This window comes from Nicotiana tabacum, chromosome 7 (genome assembly GCF_000715075.1).
Source record: "Nicotiana tabacum cultivar K326 chromosome 7, ASM71507v2, whole genome shotgun sequence".
NCBI lineage: Eukaryota > Viridiplantae > Streptophyta > Magnoliopsida > Solanales > Solanaceae > Nicotiana > Nicotiana tabacum.
In genome coordinates, this window is record NC_134086.1 from 87,469,438 (window position 1) to 87,492,423 (window position 22,986).

Below are 22,986 nucleotides of genomic sequence, written 5' to 3' on the forward strand. Positions count from 1 at the left end.
CTTCCATAAGAACTCATACACCACCTGAGCATCATTAATCCTAGTAAGGATTGCTTCGACCCACTTAGAGATATAGTCAATGGCTACTAGGAAATACTCATAAGAATGTGATGATTGGAATGAAGTCAATGCCCCAAATGTCAAAAATTTCACATACCAGAATGGAGTTGAGAGGCATTTTTTCCCTCTTACTAATATTACCTCCCATTGACACTTGTCACATGTAGCTATAAAAGCTCGTGCATCATTGTACAAAGTAGGATAAAAGAAACCAGCTTCCATGACCTTTGTTGCAGTACGATTTCCACCATAGTGTCCTCCAACTGCTCCATCATGGCAGTGAGACAAAATGTTTGCCATCTCTCCATCAGGCACACATCTTCGAATCAACCATCTGCACACAACTTAAACAATAAAAGGGTCATTCCAAGAATAACATTTTACCTCACTTTGCAACTTCTTTTTCTGATCGGAGGTCAAGTCGTGTGGCAACCACTCACTAGCCAAGAAGTTGGCTATGTCGGTGAACTATGGTGGTCTATCAAATATTAATGCAATGGAAAAAATCTACTCATCTGGGAACTCTTTCCGAATGTCCACTGCTTCAACATGTGGTTTCTCCAATCGCAACAGGTGGTCAGCCACTTGATTTTCTGTGCCTTTCCTATCCTTGATTTCTAGATCAAATTCTTGCAGCAACAAGACACACCGCATCAAACGCGATTTGGACTCTCTCTTACTCAGCAAATATTTCAGTGCTGAGTGATCAGTATGCACTATTACCTTGCTTCCCACTAAATAAGATATGAACTTGTCAAAAGGAAAGACTACTGCAAAGAACTCCTTCTTCGTGGTAGCGTAGTTCACCTAAGAATCATTCAAGGTCCGGCTTGCATAGTAAATGGGTTAGAACAGTTTATCTCTCCTCTGCCCCAGCACTGCTCCTACTGCCACATCACTGGCATCGCACATTATCTCAAAAAGCTCACTCCGGTTAGGAGACACCATTATGGGGGTACTCACTAGCTTTTACTTGATCAATTAGAATGGTCTGAGACACTCCACATCGAATACAAATTTCACATCTTTGGAAAGTAATGCAGTTACGAGCTTGGTGATGCTGGAATTTTTTTTAATGAACCTTCTATAGAAACTGGCATGCCCCAAAAACCTTCTGATGCTCTTCACTGAGGTTGGTAGTGGGAGCTTGGCTATCACATCTACTTTAGCTTTATCGACTTCAATACCTTCAGCTGTGACTTTATGGCCCATGACTATTCCCTCCTTCGCCCCCCCCCCCAACCATGAAGTGACATTTTTCCCAGTTGAGTACTAGGTGAGTGTCCTCACATCGTTTCAGAACAAGTTTGAGGTTACTCAATCAATATTCAAAGTCATCTCCAAATAGAGTAAAGTCATGCATGAACACCTCTAGACACTTCCCGTTCAAATCTTAAAATATTGATATCATGCATTTCTGGAAAGTAGCTGGTGCGTTGCATAGTCCGAAAGGGATTCTACAGTATGCAAAGATTCCGGATGGGCATGTAAAGGTAGTTTTCTCAACATCCTCGGGAGAAATAGGTATTTGATTGTACCATGAATATCTATCTAAGAAGCAATGACACCCGCGCCCCACCACCTTCTCCAATATCTGATCAATAAAAAGGAAAAGGGAAGTGATCCTTCCTTGTTGAATCATTTAATCTCCGGTAATAGAAGCACATCCTCTACCTAGTAACTGTTCTGGTAGGAATTAGCTTGTTGTCCTCATTTTTTACCACGGTCATGCTCCCATTTTTCGGCACAACCTGTACAGGGCTAATCCATTGACTGTAAGAGATGGAATATATTATACCTGCATCCAGCAATTTGAGTATCTCTTTTTGCACCACTTTCTCAAGATTTTTGTTCAATTTGCAATGTGGCTACACCACTGGTTTGATCCCTTCTTCTAATAGGATCTTGTGCATGCAGATTGCAGGGTTGATTCCCTAAATATCGGCTATACTCCAATCGATTGCATTTTAATGCTTCCATAGTAACTCCACAAGCATGTGTTCTTGTTCATATGTCAAATCAGCAACAACAATTATAGGAAAATTGTTAGTCTCCAAAAAAGCATATTTTGAATATGTCGAGAGAACCTTTCAATTGCAACTTCTGCTTGCTCTTTTATTTCTCAAATTATTCTTCGTCTACCACCCGGTTCTCATCTTTTAGTGCCTCAACTTCCTTTTTGATCTCTGGATCTTCATCCTCTATTTTGCTTAAGTGACTAATGCATCTTTCTAGTGAATCACCTACCAGTTTATCCAGCTTGTGTTGTTCAGCTAACACTCCCACCACATCTAGTTTGAGACAAGCATAGCCATATGCCTCATCACATGGGTATTTCATTATTCTCTTCATTTGAAATACCACTTTCTCATTTCCCACTTGTAGCATAAGTTTTCCCTCATATATATCAAGAATAGACCCGCCAGTGTAAAGGAATGGTCTTCCCAAGATTATAGGTACCTCTTTATTCACTTCCATATCTACCATAATGAAGTGTATTGGGAAAATAAATTTGTCTACCCTTACTAGAATGTCCTCAATTATGCCCTCTGGTATGATTGTGGTCTGCTCAGCCAGTTGCAAGGATATTGGCATAGATTTGATCACTCCTATCTCTCCTTCTAATTTCTTGAACATTGATAACGGTATCAAGTTAATGGGTGCACCTGAATCGCACAAGGCTTTGTCAAAATTTTTGCTACCCAACGAGTAAGGTATAGTGAAACTGCCAGGATCCCCACACTTCTTAGGAATTTTGTTCTGTAGAATAGCATTACAGTGGGCATTGAGTTTGACCACTTTTATTTCCTTGAGCTTCTTTTTGCTTGAAAGGATTTCCTTCAAAAATTTTGCATAGGCAGGCATCTGTGTGATCACCTCTATGAACGGGATGTTCACATACAATTATTTCAGCATCTCCAAGAATTTCCCAAAGCCTTTGTCTAATTTTTCCCACTTCATTTTTTGAGAAAAAGGTAACAATGGCATGTGCTTGCTTTCCCCAACTGCGTTGCTCACCTTCTGCTTATCAACCTCCTTACTGCTAACGTTCTCCTCGGGTAGAGATTCTCCAATTTTCTATTCTTCAGCTATCTTGGTTGAGTTGATTTTCTTTTCATCCCTTGGTTATGCCTTGGGATCTGATAATGTTTTCACACTCCTACGAGACATATCTTTGATTGTCTCTTTTGGATTCTTTTCAGTGTCTGCCGGCAAAGTCCACGGTGATCTTTATGACAATAATGTTGCAAGTTGCCCCATTTGTCTTTCCAAATTTTGGATGGTTGTGCCTTGCTCCCTGATAGTGGTCCCTTGAGTCTTAAGTTTCCCATCAGATTTATTTATAAATGCCTTCATTAGATCGTTTGAACTTGAGTTGTTGGGCTTTGGAGGTTGGTATGGTTGCCTCTGTTGAGTTTGGAAACCAGGAGGTTCTTGCACTGGTGCTCTGGGATTTTGTTGTTGCCATGAATTCAAACTACCAGTTAAAGAACTCCATGAGAAATTTGGATGTCTCTGTCCCATAGAATTGAAATTACCACTTCCTTGGTGGTTGCCTCTAGTGAAGTTCCCCACAATGTTGAGGCAACTACCAAGGAGGTGGTAATTTCAGTTTTATGGGACAGAGACATTTAGGGTTCTCATGGAGTTCTTCAACTGGTAGTTTGAACTCATGGTAGCAGTAAAATCCCAAAGCACCAGTGCGAGGACCTCCTAGTTTCCAAACTCAACAGAGCCAACCATACAAACCTCTGTAGCCCAACAACTCAAGTTTAGTAGATCTAATGAAGGCATTTATAAATAAATCTGATAAGAAAATTGAGAATCCGGGAGCAAAACATAGCCATCAGGAATTTGGAAAGACAAATGGGGAAGCTTGCAACATTGTTGTCAGAAAGTGCACCGGGGATTTTGCTGGCAGACACTAAAAAGAATCCAAAAGAGACAATCAAAGCCGTGTCTCTCAAGAGTGGGAAAACATTGGCAGAGACCAAGGCAAAACCAAGGGATGAGAAGGAGATCAACTCAACCAAGATAGTTGAAGAATAGAAAATTGGTGAATCTCTACCCAATGAGAATGTTAGCAGCAAGGAGGTTGATAAGCAAAAGGTGAGCAGCGCAATTGAGGAAAGCAAGCACATGTCATTATTACTTTTTTATCAAAAGATGAAGCGGGAGAAATTAGACAAATGCTTTGGAAAATTCTTGGAGATACTGAAGCAGTTGTATGTGAACATCCCGTTCACGGAGGTTCTCACACAGATGTTGACCTATGCAAAATATCTGAAGGAAATCCTTTCAAGCAAAAGGAAGCTCAAGGAAACGAAAGTGGTCGAACTCAATGCCCACTACAATGCCATTCTACAGAACAAAATTCCTTAGAAGTGTGGGGATCCTGGCAGTTTAAAAACATTATACCTTACTCGTTGGGTAGCGAAAATTTTGACAAAGCCTTGTGCGATTCAGGTGCATCTATTAACTTGATACCATTATCAATGTTCAAGAAATTAGAAGGAGAGCTAGGAGTGATCAAATATATGCTGGTATCCTTGTAACTAGATGATCAGACCGTGATCATACCGGGGGGCATAATTGAGGACATTCTAGTAAGGGTAGACAAATTTATATTCCTAGTAGACTTCAACGTGGTAGAATGGAAGTGAATAAGATGTACCTCTAATCCTAGGGAGAACATTCCTTTGCACTTGCCGGGCTATTCTTGATATATATATAAGGGGCAACTCATGCTATGAGTGGGAAACAAAAAAGTGGTGTTTCAAATGAAGAGAATGATGAAATACCCATGTGATGAGGCATCTGCCTATACTTATCTCAAACTAGATGTGGTGGGAGAGTTAGATGAACAACACAAGATGGATAAGATTGTAGGTGATTCACTAGAGAGACGCATTAGTTAATCAAGCACAACAGAGGATGAAGATCCTGAGATCAAAAAGGAAGTAAGAGAACGGGTGGTAGATGAAGAAGAATTCGAGAAAGAAAAGAGCAAGCCGAAGCTGGAATTGAAAGTACCTCCGACACATTTGAAATATGCTTTTTGGAGACTAACAATTTTCCCGTAATTGTTGGTGTTGATTTGATAGGTGAACATGAACACATTCTTGTGGAGTTACTACAGAAGGATAAAAAGGCAATTGGTTGGAGTATAGCCAATATTCAGGGGATCAGCCCCGCAATCTGCATGCACAAGATCCTATTAGAAGAAGGGAGTACACCAGTGGTGCAGCCTCAGTGCAAATTGAACAAAAATCTTAAAGAGGTGGTGCAGAAAGAGATACTCAAATTGCTGGATGCAGGTATAATATTTTCCATCTCTGACAATCAATGGATTAGCCCCCTACAGGTTGTGCCCAAAAAAAGGGGGCATGATGGTGCTAAAAAATGAGGACAACGAACTAATTCCTACCAAAACAGTTACTGGGTGGAGAATGTGCATAGATTACCGGCAATTAAATGATGCAACAAGGAAGGATCACTTCCCTCTTCCGTTCATTGATCAGATGGTGGAGGAAGTAGTGGGGCGCTTATATTACTACTTTTTTACATGGATATGTAGGGTATAATCAAATACCCATTTATCCCGAAGATGTTGAGAAAACCACCTTTACATGCCCGTCCGGAATTTTTGCATACCGGAGAATGCCTTTCGAACTATGCAAGGCACCAGATACTTTCCAGAGGTGCATGATGTCAATAATTTTAGATTTGAATTGGAAGTGTCTGGAGGTGTTCATGGATGACTTTACTCTATTTGGATATGACTTTGAATATTGCTTGAGGAACCTCGAACTTGTTCTGAAACAATGTGAGGACACTCACCTAGTACTTAACTGAGAAAAATGTCACTTCATGGTTAAGTAGGGGATAGTCTTGGGCCATAAGGTCACAGTTGAAGGTATTGAGGTTGATAGATCTAAAGTAGATGTGATAGTCAAGCTCCCCCCACCGAATTCAGTGAAGAGCATAAGAAGTTTTTTGGGGCATGCCGGTTTCTATAGAAGGTTTATTAAGAATTTTTCTAGCATTACCAAGCCCTTAACTGAATTACTTGCCAAGGATATGAAATTTGTATTTGATGTGGAGTGTCTCAGAGCATTCGAACTGATCAAGGAAAAGCTAGTGAGTGCCCCCATAATGGTGACTCCTAACTGGAGTGAGCCTTTTGAGATAATGTATGACAGTAGGAGCAATGCTGGGGTAGAGGAGAGCCATTTACTATGCAAGCTGGACCTTGAATGATGCTCAGGTGAACTATGTTACTACAGAGAAGGAGTTCTTTACAGTAGTCTTTGCTTTTGACAAGTTCAGATCCTATTTGTTGGGAAGCAAGGTAATAGTGCATACCGATCACTCAGCACCGAACTATTTGCGAGTAAGAGAGAGTCCAAATCGCATATGATGTGGTGGGTATTATTGTTGTAAGAATTTGATCTAGAAATCAAAGACAGGAAGGGCACAAAAATCAAGTGGCTGACCACATGTCACAATTGGAGAAACCACCTGTTGAAGCGGTGGACATTCGGGAAGAGTTCCTAGATGATTAGATTTGTTCCATTGCAGTAGTCTCTGATAGACCACCATGGTTAGGCGACATAGCCAACTTCTTGGCTAGTGGGTAACTGCCATACGACTTGACCTCCGATCAGAAAGAAGCTGCAAAGTGAGGTAAAAGGTTATTTTTGGAATGACCCTTTGTTGTTTAAGCTGTGTGCGGATGGTGTTATTCAAAGATGTGTGCCTGGTGGAGAGATGGCAAGCACTCTGTCTCACTACCATAATGGAGCAGCTGGAGGACACTATGGTGGAAATCGCACTGCAACAAAGGTCATGGAGAACTATTTGAGTGGAACTATTGAAATAAGGAGAAAGGTGCATTGTTTCGAAAATAATAAGAGCCACTTGAATTGTTACACCCTGCAATATTATGATGATGTTACGTCCTGCAGTATTATATTACGATGATGTTATGCCTTGCAGTATTACATTACGATGATATTAAACTTTGCAGTATTAAGTTAAGATAATGTTGCACCCTACAATATTAAATTATGATGATGTTACACTTCACAGTATTAAGTTACGACAATGTTGCACCCTGCAGTATTACATTATGGTAATGTTATGCTTTGCAGTATTAAATTACGACGATGTTGCACCTTGTATTATTGTACATTGAATTTATCGTAAAGACGTTAACATCAGTTCAAGGGAAAGATTATTTGGAGATTATAAGGATTATGCTATTTCAAACAAGTGATGAGTAAATTCGTGAAGGTGAGAGGGGAAGCAAGTCGAAAAAAATGAATTTCATTGAAATTTGGCATTTTGGAAAAAAATAGCTAAATTACCCGATATTTATGGACTAGTACCATACAAGGTACCACATGACCATGGTAGTAAATTATATAAGGTATATGAAAAGTAAGTAATATTTTAAGTAAGTTGAGAAAATTCTTAATTATGCGGGTAATTAGTTAATTACCGGGTAACGGGACATTACCTAATTAATGGGGATATATTGGATAAGTATTGTATAGCATGATGTGGCAGCCACATATTCAAAGAAAATGACCCATGTTAAAAGTTGAAAGGTGGCACTTAAGTGCCATTTGCATGTTTGATTTAAATGACTTTGCACCATATTCAATGTAAGGTGACTTACGTACAAGCTACCAAGACCTTAAATGGTTGATTTGTGGTCTTTATTAAGCTTCTTCCTAATTCCAAACAATTGCAAGAATAGAAGATTACACTCCAATAAGAACGAAAGATTACACAAGAATGGATATTAATCTTGAAACAAAAAAAATTCCAACAAGATATCTTAGCACCGTAGCAACGTGAGATTTTGCGATTCTAAAGGAATACGGTGTAACCTTTTCCAAGTATATCATACGGATTTTTCCCTACTTCAAGTATGTTAATGTTATCCCTTCTTTATTTTGGCATAATTCATACGATGCAAACGAAACGTGCAAATGCACAACCTTTATAAATAACTCTATTCATAGAAATGCTAGAGATGCTTATGTTCTTGATTCTCCATGTGTCATATTATTCTATCATTTGTTCATGGGTCTCAGAAAAATACGTATGTTAAAAAATTTTACTTCATGATATTATTCAAAGGCATAATGGTCTTATGACACTCCACGAGATTTTATTAACGTACTTTTCATGCATTGTATTCATGTACATTGACCCATGACCAAATGTTGATTATATACGCGTATTTATGTGTGTGTATATATATATGTGTGTGTGTGTGTGTGTGTGTATAGGATATGGGAAAGGTTATGGCGTTGTATACGCACCACCACCTGATCAGCTGGTATACGTTGATGATTTTGCCCACAGTGACCAAGATGATATGATGGGATGCCCTCAGAGGCTGATGACGTTATGAAATATGTACCTATGCACGACATGACATTTATACGCATATGTATGATACGATAATTATTTCATGATTTACAAAATTATTCAGACTTACAGGTGGAGTCATTTACTCTATATTTCCTCCATGTCTGTTATGTACCTATTTATGTGCCTTACATACTCAGTACATTATTCATACTAACGTCCCTTTTTGCTTGGGGACGTTGTGTTTCATGTCCGCAAGTCCCGATAGACAGATCGAGAGCCCTCCAAGTAGGCTATCAGCTCAGCGGAAGATGTTATTGCACTCCATTTGCTTCGGAGTTGCTTGTTTGGTTAGTATGAGTTAGATGTGTATTGTTTGGTATAGCGGGACTCTGTCCTGACCTTTATGAAAATTATGAATTCTTAGAGGCTTGTAGACAGATGTCATATACGTAAAAGATTGTATGGCCTTGTCGGCCGATGTTCAGTGTTCAAGTGGTTATTTAGTCTTAGAGGCCCATATGGCTAATGTATAAGTTGGCATTACCTATTGCATTCTACCTATTTCACGGTAGCCTCGCCGGCTCAGTTATATGATAGTATGACATGAAAGATACGTTATGTTAGTACTTGGTTGAGTAAGGTACCAGGTGCCCGTCGCGGCCCATCGGTTTGGGTCGTGACATGAATTGAAAAAGAAAATAAAATTTTTTGTTGTATTGTTGTGCAAAATGTTCTTTGATAAGTGGTAACTCTTGATGCAATTGTTCTTAGAGAAGTATGGAGTTAATGTATATTAATATAAAAGGTGGAGCTATGGTTTGACAGGAGTGTGGGGTTTAGAATGTTAAAGTGTATGTATTAAAGTGCTTAGAGAGGTGTAGTCACTCTTATATCCAAATGTATGCTACTACAAAAAAATAGAGAGTAGTTCCACACATAATAGACATTAAGAACAATTAGGAATTCAAAATAAAAAGAATTCACTCTCTCAGAAACAACATTTATATGCCACAAAAAGATGTATCATAGGCTTGCCCGTAGTGTACTGCTCTACTAATTGAGCTCATTTAGTCAAATATCAAGTAAGACTTTAATTGGTTGTAATATAGGCAACGAGCACTGGATTCACGAAGGAAAGTAATGCTTGAACCTCTGTGTTAGAATGAGTGAGCGGGTTATAAATAATGTGTGGTGCTTTTGAGTCAAATCTTGAGGTTAAGATGTTACAATATTGTACTTAATCTGTTTTAAAGAGTCTTGGTGTGATGAGTCATGAGAGTTGTTGAAAAAGGTCGTATTTTAGGTGAAGTGTAGTTTGATTGCTCGAGGACAAGCAAAGGTTTAAGTGTGGAGTGTTGATGGTAGGCTATAATTGTGTATTTTGGCCATTAATTGCACTTTACTAGTGTTTGAACTTTAAATGGTATTATTTTGCACTGAGTATATTTTTTTGCCTTGTAGGAGTGACTCCGAGTTACGATGTGGTTGTGGAGCTAATTCGAGCTATTTTGGAGCTTCGAAATCTGAGTAAAACCCCAGGTATTAAGTTGGGATCGTGTTCGGGGATTAACGTACAATAGTGTACTTAATGGGAGAAATGAAAAGGTGAGCAGGAAGCTCAACCAGGTGCGCGACCGTGCATGAGACCCTTCCACCGCGCACTTATGCATGCAAGTGAAGCAGTACACTACCAAGGTGTGCGGCCATATGTGCGATCACACCTCCAGGTGCGCGGCCGCACACATCTAGTTTCGGAAGCTTTTCTCAAGCCTATTTTTGTAATTTCGGAGGTGACTCCTTTTGACCTATATGAATCCTAGCTCGTCTAAAAACAGGGTGTCTTGACTTTTAGAGCAGTTTTTGGGAGAGAAGAAGGCAAGGAAGTAATGGAGACGCAAAATACTTGATCCAATTCATTCAATACGAAAGTGGGTTTGAATTTGGGAATTGTAATGTCTTCTTGTTCTTCTAATACTTTTGTGATGAATAACTTCTCCACTATGGAGTAATATTTCTTAGGGTTATTGACGGATGTTGTGTTTTGACTATTGTTTTGGGTTTATTCTTTGTTAATTGCCCGAATTCATTGAATGGGTATTAATTGAATTGCAAGGCTAATTGTAGTTTTACTTAAATCAAAAAAGAAGTGTTGCTGCAATTCGCATTGTGCCGTATTGTTTGGGTCGATTTTACGCCTCTCATAGGTAATCGAAAGAGCTTAGAGAGTTATCAATTAACCTTGTTTAGAAGAATATTCAAGAGGTGTTCTTTGAAATATCATTCATTCATTGTATTTGTGCATATGTTCATAGGACCTGTTATTAGCTTGATTAAGGGAACTTTCATTCATTCGGAAGAAGAATTTGAATCCCTATGATAGCCTAATCATCTGTTGAAATCGAAGGAGTCAATAGAAGTTAAGAGTGAACTTAACATAGAGTTACCCAGAAAAATAGGTGATCACATATCTTGTCACAACCCGTACTTCTCACCTTGATATTCAATCATTGCTATTTAGTCATTAAATTGCCATTAGTTCTTACGATCGATAATCTTAGTTTTATTAGTAGTCGATAATAACATAAATCAAAAGTTATTATCCTGGATAGGTTAAGCAGAAGATTTATTAGAACATTATTTAAACCAATCATTGTGGAGATGATTTAATACTATACTATCTTTGACTAGCGATCTTAATTTTTATACACCAGTTTTGTGCTCGTCAGGCTCTAGGTTTGAAAAAGATATGTTAGTATTTGTGTATTGCAAAATATTTTGGTTATTGTCGTATACTCATCAATGAATTATTATTGATATTATGTATGCATGTGATGATATCCTTTTGAAGGATATAAGTGTGTCGGACAAGTTGCGAGATCGGCTCTCTCACATGAGCGATCACCTCTGACGTCGAGGAACGTACAGAGATAATACCTATTAAAACCTTGATTAATGGAAGGTCATATATATTTTTGAATAGAATGGTCGGTCTTGACTAGAGTTCAGACTTATGGATTTCATAATCCTTAATGACTTGTTTTGTAAACTAGATACGAGTTTCTCTAAGAAATTGGAGATGGGGGTTATTGGAGTGAGAAACTCGTGTTAGACATCTAAGGTGTCTAGATCAAGATTTGTACGGTGTTGAATGAGTAAAAGAATGAGACACACGCATCAGTATAAGGTGAGAACACTGTAACATGTGTTTCATACTACATGTGTTAGCGACCAATGGGATAATAGAAGAATGATCCCTGCTTCTTCATTGTGTGAGATTCCAAAAAGTTATACTAACTTTTATTGAAATACCCTATGACATTTTACTATTTCTTGAAGTGCTAATAATTTTTGCTACTTTAGCGTGTCACTAATAGCCATGGGTGATTCGGTAATGCAGTGTATGTCTAGGAAAGCAGTTGATTTGGAATGGATAGATTCGAGTAGAAAGGGAAGCCAACTACAATAAGTAATTTAACTTTTATCCACAGGTCGACCATTACACTTATCATGAGGGTATCAAGTGTAATTGTAGTTACAATGTTATACATGAACTCGAGTTTACCTCTTTTGAGGATGAGGGATATGATAAATAGTCACTGGAGTAGCAAATGATATCTGGGGTATTGCAAGTAATACGATCCTCATGTTAATAGTGAATACTTTCCATACGTAATTGAATTTTTACGTGGAGCCTTTGTACGACCTTGATGGGTTTAACATGTTATAGCTCTTGATGCTCGCAGGTCACACGAACTATTTGTTTGTATGAATTACGTGTATTATTGCCAATGATACTAGTTTTGAGTCAGCCCATCATGAGCGAAGTGGAAGATGTTGGATATTGGATCGTGGGTCTCTCTATGTGGGCTGACCCAATCCAATACCCATTTATAAGAGATAGATTTTAAGGATATTACCATAATCACGGTTAATAAAAAGAGGTTCAGGAAAAAAACCATTCCTCCCTCTCTCTATAAGAAACACACAGTTTCTTTCTTTTATTTGGTTCGTTTGAACTAAAAATCATTCTCTTATTGTATACGGTAAAATCCAAGGGATCGATTTTATGATCATTTCAGGGCTCCAAAGATGTGCCTCTTAAAACCCGAGGAAGGGCTCGAAGTGCGATCTCATAGAGTCTCTAAAATTCTTGACTCAGAGTCAATACAGGTCTATGGCGGCCATAGAAAAATGGGGAGTTCCCTAGGCACTTGATGGGAGTTGGCAGGTTGGCATGCGCACGTACTGAGGCATTAAATAGTTGTATCAATATCATATCTTGGTAATAAATGCACTAGTACCATACTAGGATTCCCATCATATATAAAAGGGATCCTTGCCATTTTGTAGACATCTGTTGCTCAATATTGAATACACAAGAACATTTTCTCTGCTCTCTAACATATTCTCTTGATCTCATTACTTGCATTTATTACTTATATTCATTGTGTTTCATTTATTGTTCTTCATTTATTGCTTATTATTGACAATAAAGAACCGTCATTGATTCTATCATAACTATTAATCCACCCTCGATAGCTCCCAGCCGAACATCAGACTCGACCCCGAGGCCCCGATTATTAACCAGTCGGTTTGGTTATCACCTTGTTTTCTAACTCTTATTTTGTTTTCAAGTCTTTCATTTAGCATCTATTGCCAAACAACTAGCATAAAAATAGATCACGTATTTTTAGAACTACAAATCAAATTTAATTGTAATTACTATTTTCAAGGTAAAGAGTTTGGCGCCCACCGAGGGGCTAAAAATAATAGTGATTATTTTTTTGCTGGTTCACTCCATAATGCAAGTTATCCGTAATGCCAAAGCCGATCCTCGCAGATACGGTCTCACGCGATGCCCAGCACCTCGATATAAGCTCCCACACTAATAGGAGCGTACACCAAGGAGACCAACAAGAAGTTCAGAAAACCCCATCTAGGGAAGAATGGGAGGTTAGCCTTCACGTTATTTTTGAAATGTTACAGGCACAACAGCTGGTGATTGCTCAGCTGCAAAGTCACTAGAAAACTCCTAGCACGGTAGCACCGGGAATGGCTTTCCCAGCCGAACAGGTACCGGAAATATCAAGTAACAATGGGTCGGAAGACGACCCCGCCCTCATAAAGATGCTCGAGGACCTCACAAAGAGGATTGAGTTAGGCGAAAAGAAGATAGAAGCCAACGACAAGAAAGTATAGACCTACAATTCTAGGGTCGATCAAATTTCTGGCGCACCCCCAATTTTGAAAGGTGTAGATTCAAATAAGTTTGTACAAAAGCTATTCCCACAGGAAGTAGCCCCGAAACCTATTCCAAAGAAGTTCAGAAAGCTCGAGCTACCAAAGTATAACGGAACCTCGGACCCCAACGAGCACGTCACTGCCTACACTTGTGCAGTGAAGGGCAACGACCTAAGGGACGACGAGATCGAGTTCGTACTGCTGAAGAAGTTCGGGGAAACACTCTCGAAAGGGGACATGATGTGGTATCACAACCTAGCTCCTAACTCTATAGACTCATTTGTCATGCTGGCAGATTCTTTCATAAGGGCACATACTGGTGCTATCAAGGTAGCTACAAGGAAATACGACGTCCTCAAGATCAAGCAAAGGGAGAACAAGATGTTGCGAGAGTTCGTATCTCGCTTTCAAATGGAACGCATGGAACTACCACTGGTCTCCGATGACTGGGCGGTGCAGGCCTTCACTCAAGGTTTGAACGAGCGAAGCTCGGTAGCTTCGAAGTAGCTTAATCAAAACTTAGTCTAGTATCCCGTCATGACTTGGTCGGACGTCCACAATCGATACCAGTCAAAGATCAGGGCCGAAGACGACCAACTAGGAGCCCCTTCGGGCTTGGTATATCCTAGCAGGCTTCCGGCAAAAGGAGCCAAAGCCAAACAAGGAAAGATACCAACCATACAATGAAGATAGAAGAAACGCCCCAAGGCGCAACATACCCCGCAATGATCGGAGGATGCACTAAGGCCAGAATCCTCGGGGACTTGCTAACAGAGCTGGATTCGATAGGCATACAGGGCTGACAGAGGCGCCCCACTTATCGGAATACAACTTCAACGTTGATGTTTCAGACATCGTGTGCACTATCAGTAAAATAAGAGACACCAGGTGGCTAAGGCATGTACAATCAGAAGATTGCCGGCAACTCCGGGAAGAAGTAGCCCGACTACTCAGCAAAGGTCACCTCCGAGAGTTCCTCAGCGACCAGGCCAAAAATTAGTTTCGGGAAAGAGAGGCGACCAAGAAGAACGAAACAAATGAGCCGCAACATGTCATCCTCACCTCCGAGAGTTCCTCAGTGACCGATCCAAAAATAAGTTTCACGAAAGAGAGGCAACCAAGAAGAACGAAACAAATGAGCCACAACATGTCATCCACATGATCTTGGGAGGCATCGATGCTCTACAGGAACCCATGATCAGAAGAACAAAAATATCCATCACCAGAGAAAAGCGAACTCAAGGTTACACACCCGAGGATGCTCTCACATTCAGCAACGAGGACTTTGAGACCTTGTCTCAGCCTCACAACGACGCACTGGTAATCTCTTTCCTTGTAAATACATTTCAAATTAAATATGTACTTGTAAATCCAGGTAGCTCGGCCAATATCATCAGGTCGAGGGTGGTAGAGCAGCTCGGACTGCTTGACCAAACCGTTCCCGCCTCTCGAGTCCTCAACGAATTCAACATGGCGAGCGAAACAACGAAAGGGGAAATCACCCTCCCAGTCAACGTGGTCGGCACAACCCAAAATGCCAAACTCTATGTCATCGAAGGAGACATGAGATACAACATCTTGTTCGAGAGGCCATAGATACACTGCATGAGAGCAGTACCATCCACCCTCCATCAAATGATAAAATTCCCGACGAAGGACGGGATAAAAACCGTCTACAAGGAACAACATGCGGCAAAAAAGATGTTCACGGTGCACGATGTGGCACCGACACCAATACCTCCACCACCGAAGGAGCCAAAGTATAATCAAACATTAAAATAGCGATAACAAGTTGCATTCTCGGTAATGCTATATTCTGGGCCGGGGCTGGGCCTAAATGGGCCAAACGGGCCGGGCTTAACGGGCCTGGGCTCTGGCGGTCCCGGGACTCACGGTGTTGGGCTTCATGGACTCAACGGGAGGAACCAACCCGTGACGAGCCTAAGCTCATATGGTCCTGGGCTAAACAGGTCGGGCTCGTGGGCTTAGCGGGCCTAACAGGCTTTTTTATTTCCGGGCTTTTTTTAAAAAAAAAATTTTGTTTAAGGCAATTTCTTGTAAACCATATCATGGCTATATAAATAATATATATGTAATATATATGTAGAAATCTAATTATTAAAGTGCTTGACAAAAAGTAAAATAACAAAACAATAGTAAAACTAAATTGCCATGCATAATAAATTAATAATAAAGTACAAACATGAAGCATAAATACGTGTAATTTTAAAATAACATAAATTGTTGAAATATCTTAAAGACGAATTTGCGGATAAATACCATCAACACAATACGTTATATGCCTCCTTAAAATGCCTGTGGTACACCCTGAACAAAAATTTAAGACTCTTCCACAGTTCTTGCATTTTAATATTTGGCCTTCTTCATTTTCTTCAAGCACTTCATAGTAGTGCGAAACAAATAAGCGCACTCTTTCCAAACGAGGCATGATGTAACTTGAAAATTAAGATTGAGACTTGAAGTCTTGAAAATTGGAGATTGAGAGATTGAGAGAAATTTAGATTGAGAAATGAGTATTGAGTATTGAAATGAAGAAGAGGGAGGGGGTATTTATAGTGTTAGAGAAGGTTAGTTTTGTAAATTGAAAAAAAAACGGCTATTTGTGCAATATGGCCGTTGGTGGTCATTGGGGGTGGGGCCCTTATTTTGAATTTTGAAATATCTTGTTTTGTAGTATATATAGTATACTAGTATAGTATATAATATATATATATATATATATATATATATATATATATATATATAGCGGACTACCGCCAACCTTCAAAGGTACTGAAACAGCTAGATCTGGATGGTCGTGCGGACTACCGCCCGCCTACCCTGATCCTGGTGTAGATGGTATCAGAGCCTAGGAATTTTCATGGTAAATATGTAATAGATATGAAATATTCAACATAGATATGAAGCTTTTGGAATGGATCTGGGAGAAACAAGTACTAAAGGTACTAGACTTGAAGAGGTAGATATACCTCAAAACCTTGATTTATTAAATAAATGGACAATTCCTAAAGTTTCTATAAAAACCATTTATGATTATGGTTGGTTTTATAAACTTTCTTCTAAACAATTAATAAAAACGACTGAACAGTCTTTAGCATTAAATTCGTCTGAACAGACTATTCGTTTGTTAAACAAACACGATATAGATTTATATAAACATCATTATCATTATCTGCATATTGGTATGGTTCAAATTGCATTTAAACTGTTAACCCTTAAAGGATTACCAGAGACCTTTTTAGCAGCTCTTAGAGATGCTAGAAATCTGAATTTCAGACAGTCTCTGATGGGTTCGATTGAATCTACAGTGGCCTATGGTCCAGTATACTTTAATACTAAACCCAATCTGCAATTATCTCTTTCTGATGTTAATATTCTTGATGCCTTGACTTTAAATGTGAAAACGCATGGTTATAATTATGCGCCTGGTTCTGAACTTATATGTCTGTCTTATAAGATTTATTTCAAATTGTTATCTACTTTGAATCCTAGATGTAAGTTATACGATACATCGGATCAGACCATACTGGTAGAAACCAAATTTTGCAAGGTCCAAAGTCACCACTAGGAGACTTATTAGGTGGGAAGAAATTAATTTTCCAACTACTTGGACTTTAAATTCGGTTATATCCCCAAGTCAAATTACTAACGACTTGTCGAATACTGAATTTTCACATGTTACTCAAAATCCGGATGGTAGGATTTGTATTCAATTTGATGATAAGTCTACTATTTATAATAGACATTCGTTTTCTAATCATAGACTTCTACCTGCTATTTAACATATTTCTCCTGTTGAACCAGTCTACGGTCCAGCTCACAATCGTGCAGCCTCTTTACACACTATTACTAGTAAAGTTAGTAATAAGCTTGTCGAAAGAGTTGAAAGGATTAAAGTTAACCCTCAAACAAATATTGTTCAGGACAATGACAATATTTCTGATAAGGATATTCCTTCTGTATCCGAGATGGATTTCGACCCCAATAGTACTTAATGATTCCACACCAAATTGATTTTAGCCCCGGTTCTCGGGCAAGAAAATATATTCAAAAGGAATTTTTTAGTGATAAATGAAACCAGTTTAAAACATGGTTTTTCGATACTTATAGCAAAGATGATTTGAACAATATTTCTCAAGAATTTTATGAAACTTGTGCCCTGCATAATCAAATTATGTATTTTGTTCCTTGGTTTATAACAACTTATTTGCCTCTTTATATAAAGGTATTAGAAAGATCTTATAAAGATGGGAGTGGTAATATTACTAAAGCCATTTATCCTCCTCAGGCCCCCTTTATTTTACCTAATAATACTGGTATTACCTTCACTGCCTTTCAAAAATTTATTGATGATAACGTTGCAGCTATTAGTATCGCAGAAATTAATAAATTGATTTCTCAAAACAATTATTTGGGTTTATATGTAAAGATTTTAGGAGAACATATCGGTTCTCTTGATAAAAAACTTGATGATTTGACTATTTTAATAAAAGAAATGAGTACTAAGAAAGGACCAACTGATATTGCCTCCACTTCAGGTAGTAAAACAGTTGATCAAGCTATTCTTACTCATATTCAAAGACCTCCCGAGATTCAGGATTTTAAATTTAAATCTCTTGATGACTTAGCACAACTCCTTGATAAAAAGCTTTCTGGTTTGAATGTTAGACCAATTGATTTATCTAAAAAATTTGCTGATAGAATTGAGACCGTTTCTGATTATAAAACTGAGACATGGTCAGAGTTTAATAAACTCAAAGGTATAGTTAAACTCAATAGTAGGTATGCTGACAGACCTAGGATGCAAACTTACTATTATCCCCGTCCTACTCCTCAAGATGTGTTGATTGAGGAACGCGATTGAAATCAGACTAATACGTCTTATAGCGGTTCCGAAATTTATGAATGGAATCTTGATGGTTTAACTGATAGACAATTAACCATTCTCGTACATAGAATGCTTATGTATTCGACTATCTGCAAAAGTGTTAAAAATACGGATAGAACTATTTGCAAAATGATTATTGCAGGTTTTACTGGCCAACTTCGTGGCTGGTGGGATAATTATTTATCTGTTGAAGAAAAGGCTTTCGTTATTAATGCTATAGCCGTAGACTAGGGTGTTGATAACATAGGTATGGCTCTAGTTAAGGGTAGAGAAGATGCAGTATATACCCTTATCCTTACAATTTTAGAGCATTTCAATGGTAGATTTACCTCAAATCATGAGACCATCAGAACCTTACTTAATGGGCTTAGATGTAAGACCCTTAGTGAATTTAGATGGTATAAAGATACTTTTATGAGTAGGGTTATGGAACTACCCGAGAATAAATATGAGCATTGGAAAGCTAAGTTTATAGACGGCCTCCCTTCCTTATTTGCTGAAAGAGTAAGGAAAGTATTAAGGGGTAGTTACGGTGAAATTCAGTATGGTAATTATACCTATGGTAAACTTATAGGTGTATGTACACAATAAGGATTAAACTTGTGTAATGAGCTAAAGCTTTCTAGACAGCTTAAGATTGATAAGCTTAAAGAGAAATCCCAATTAGGTGACTTCTGTACCCAGTTCGGTTTACCCGGAACCTCTACTCAAAGTAGGAAGAAGAAAAACAGATATCATAGGTATCCTCACCCGGATAGCCCGTATAAGAAGTCTAGATATAGGCATAAGGAAGAGCGTGATACTAGAAAAGCGCATCGGAAATCTACTCGATTTGCGAAGAATAGATCAAAGAGAGATCTCGCCGATATTAAGTGTTGTAAGTGTATAAAGTTTGGTCATATTTCTCCAAATTGCAAGCTTCAAAAGCTGAAAACCTTAGAACTCGATGATGAGTTACGCGATAAGGTTTATGGCTTGTTATACACTTCAGGATCAGAATCTGACTATTACTCTGAGACTGAATCTGAAGATGAAGTTGATTAAATTGATTTATCTGATAGTGATAAAAATGTTGATACTTCTTGCACTGCTTGCAAAGGTGATATTTGTACTTGTGATAGTGACGAATTTTATAAATTGCAATCACAATTTCATGATTTAAATATGAAAACTATTACATCGGATAATGTAATAGAACTTTTAAAAGAAGTTACTGATGAAAAACTTCGTGAAAAAATTATTTATTTAGCTGCAAGTTCTAGTTCTAGTAGTTCAAAACCTTTTGAAAAATACAATAACGAATTTGAACATTTTGTGCCTTATTCTTTGTCTGCAATTAATAAACGACTTCATAAATCCAGTACGCCTAGCAGAGATGCTTCTTTTGATGATTTAAAGGAAGAAATTGAAAATTTGAAAAAGGATATTAAGTCTCTTAAGCAAAATCAAATGATTTGCGATCACCGAATTACTCAAATTGAGAAAAATAATTCTCTACCTGAATTTTCGACTAAAGGAATTTCTAAATTTTCTAATGATAAAGGAAAAGAAATTTCTGATCTAACTGAAGAAAAATCTGATATGTTTTTAGGTATGATGCAAATTATTACTGCACATAAATGGTATATTAAATGTACTATTTTGATCGATAATAATTTTTCTATAACTGATGTAGCTATGATTGATAGTGGTGCTGATGTAAGCTGCATTCAGGAAGGATTAATTCCAACTAAATATTTTCAAAAGACCACTCATTTGGTTAAATCCGCTTCTGGTCATGCTTTAGATATAGAGTACAAACTACCAAATACTCATATTTGCCAAAATAAAGTCTTAATTCCTCATTTCTTCTTTTTGGTAAAAAACCAGTTATACCCTCCGATTATACTTGGAACCCCTTTTATTAATGCTATTTACCCTTTTAATAACATAGATGCACAGGGTTTTTCTGCTACTTATCAAGATAAAAGGATAAGTTATTCTTTTGTTACAGATCCCGTAACTAGAGATATTAACGCCTTGATTAATATGAAACAAAGGCATGTTGATTCATTACAATTAGAAATATTAAGCATGAATATATTCGATACTTTACAATCTGCTAAGGTTCAGCAAAAGATTAAATTGATTGCTGAAAAGATGGCTGTTGATGTTTGCGCCAATCACCCTAGTGCCTTTTGGAACCGAAAAAGGCATATTGTAACTCTTCCTTACGAAGAAAACTTCTCCTAGGATGATATCCCTACTAAATCTCGACCTTGCCAGATGAATACTGAACTAGTTGAATTCTGCAAAAATGAGATTGACAGCTTGTTACAAAAGGGTTTGATAAAACCCTCAAAATCTCCTTGGTCATGTTCTGCCTTATATGTTAATAATGCTGCAGAAAAGGAACGAGGTATTCCTAGATTAGTTATAAATTATAAACTATTGAATAAATATCTAAAATGGATTAGATATCCTATCCCCAATAAAAGGGACTTGTTATCTAGATTATATGATGCCAGTATATTTTCAAAATTCGATTTAAAATCTGGATATTGGCAAATTCAAATTTTTAAGGAGCATACTTATAGAACTGCTTTTAATGTTCCATTTGGGCAATATGAATGGAATGTCATGCCATTTGGTTTAAAAAATGCCCCTTCTGAATTTCAGAAAATTATGAATGATATTTTTAATCCTTATCTAGATTTCATCATCGTTTATATTGACGACATATTAGTATTTTCTAAAACATTGGAGATGCATATTAAACATCTTGATAATTTTAAGAAAATTGTAATACAAAACGGTTTAGTAATTTCTAAACCAAAAATGAGTCTATTCCAAACAAATGTTCGATTTTTAGGTCATAATATTTACCAAGGAAAAATTACCCCGATACAAAGATCGATTGATTTTGCCTCAAAATTTCCTAATGTTATTACTGACAGGACTCAATTACAAAGATTTTTGGGAAGTTTGAATTATATATCTCCTTTCTACAAAGGTTTATCTCGGGATTTAGCCCCTTTTTACGACAGGCTGAAAAAGGATCATAAGCAGCCTTGGACTGACCAGCATACTACGTTAGTCAAAAGTATTAAACAGCGTGTTAAGTCTTTACCTTGCTTAACTCTTGCTAATCCTACATGGCAAAAAATTATCGAGACTGATGCGTCCAACGTTGGCTACGGTGGGATTTTAAAACAAGTGAATCCCAACAATAAGAGTGAATACCTGATAAGATTTCACTCTGGTAAATGGACCGAAGCCCAGAAGAAATATGCTATTGTGTCTCATGAAATGTTGACTATTGTTAAATGTGTTTTAAAATTTCAAGACGATTTATATAATCAAACAATCTGTTAAATACATGTTTGACAAAGATTTCAAACATGATGCGTCTAAGTTAATATTTGCTAGATGGAAAGCTCAGCTAGCACCTTTTGATTTTGAAATTCAATACAAAAAAGGAATTGATAATTCCCTTCCGGATTTCTTATCCCGTGAATACCTTGATTAATTATGAATTTTTATACGACCTTTCTAAAAGAAGAAATATTAATTACTATCCTTAAAGTGGTTAGATTAAATCGGGATCTACAAAGTCTCATAATTGATTTGATAATTGAAGAGATCGTTGATAACCAGATTAAATATTATAATCATATTGAATTTATTAAGAATTCATACCTAGACTAATATTATTAGGGTTGATATGCTGGATTATTACCTCTCAGAGTAAATTGACTTGTTATTTGTGCAGAATGGACCCTTCATGGGCCACCAGAGGCAGAGGTAGGGGAAGATCTTCCCCTAATAGATCATATTCTCAAGGATCGTCATACGGATCCTCATCAAATTCTCCAGGGATACAGGCAGGGAAAAAGAGTTTAATAAACTCAAAGGTTTTTCATAAAGGAGATTCTTCATCAGGTCCGTCTATACATCTGGATGATATTCCAGAAGATGATCCATTATATGGTCATCTACAGGCATATTTGGCTTCCAAAAAGCAAAGTAATACATTTTCTTCAATCGCTAGAGAAGAAGACAACGATGATATTAAGTCTTACGAAAAATTACCAAAGAAAGAAATGATATTTCTCCTAGAAAACTCTGAGATTCAGAGAAAAAACGAACCATGGAAGATATTCCAGAGATATATGATTAATGGATTATACTACCCGGGTGAATCATATAAAATCCACACTTATTATGAGACTATTCTAATCAGTACAGGTAGTGCAGAATTCCAGCACTTTTCGGGTTATAACACAAATGAAAACGTTTATAACTTTTCAAAAATCATTATCAAACAGATTATATCTGTTGAAGAATGGGGAATTTCAACAATGAAAGAAAGGCAGATAAGCCTTAATAAATCACCTATGAATTTTACT

The 22,986-nt window shown here is 37.6% G+C and overlaps 2 protein-coding genes across 2 annotated transcripts; one reads left to right on the forward strand and one right to left on the reverse strand.

The window, feature by feature from the left end:
- Positions 1–2,187: 2,187 nt before the first annotated feature.
- Positions 2,188–2,925, reverse strand: LOC107817983 (uncharacterized). Its single transcript, XM_016643883.2, has one exon. It carries the CDS (start codon positions 2,923–2,925, stop codon positions 2,188–2,190), a length of 738 nt encoding a protein of 245 aa, XP_016499369.2.
- Positions 2,926–4,250: 1,325 nt separating this feature from the next.
- On the forward strand, positions 4,251–6,626 carry LOC142162160 (uncharacterized). Its single transcript, XM_075218484.1, has 6 exons — positions 4,251–4,604; positions 5,201–5,378; positions 5,497–5,639; positions 5,944–6,279; positions 6,329–6,412; positions 6,531–6,626. The coding sequence occupies exons 1-6, from the start codon at positions 4,251–4,253 to the stop codon at positions 6,624–6,626; spliced, it is 1,191 nt and encodes a 396-aa protein (XP_075074585.1).
- Positions 6,627–22,986: the final 16,360 nt, after the last annotated feature.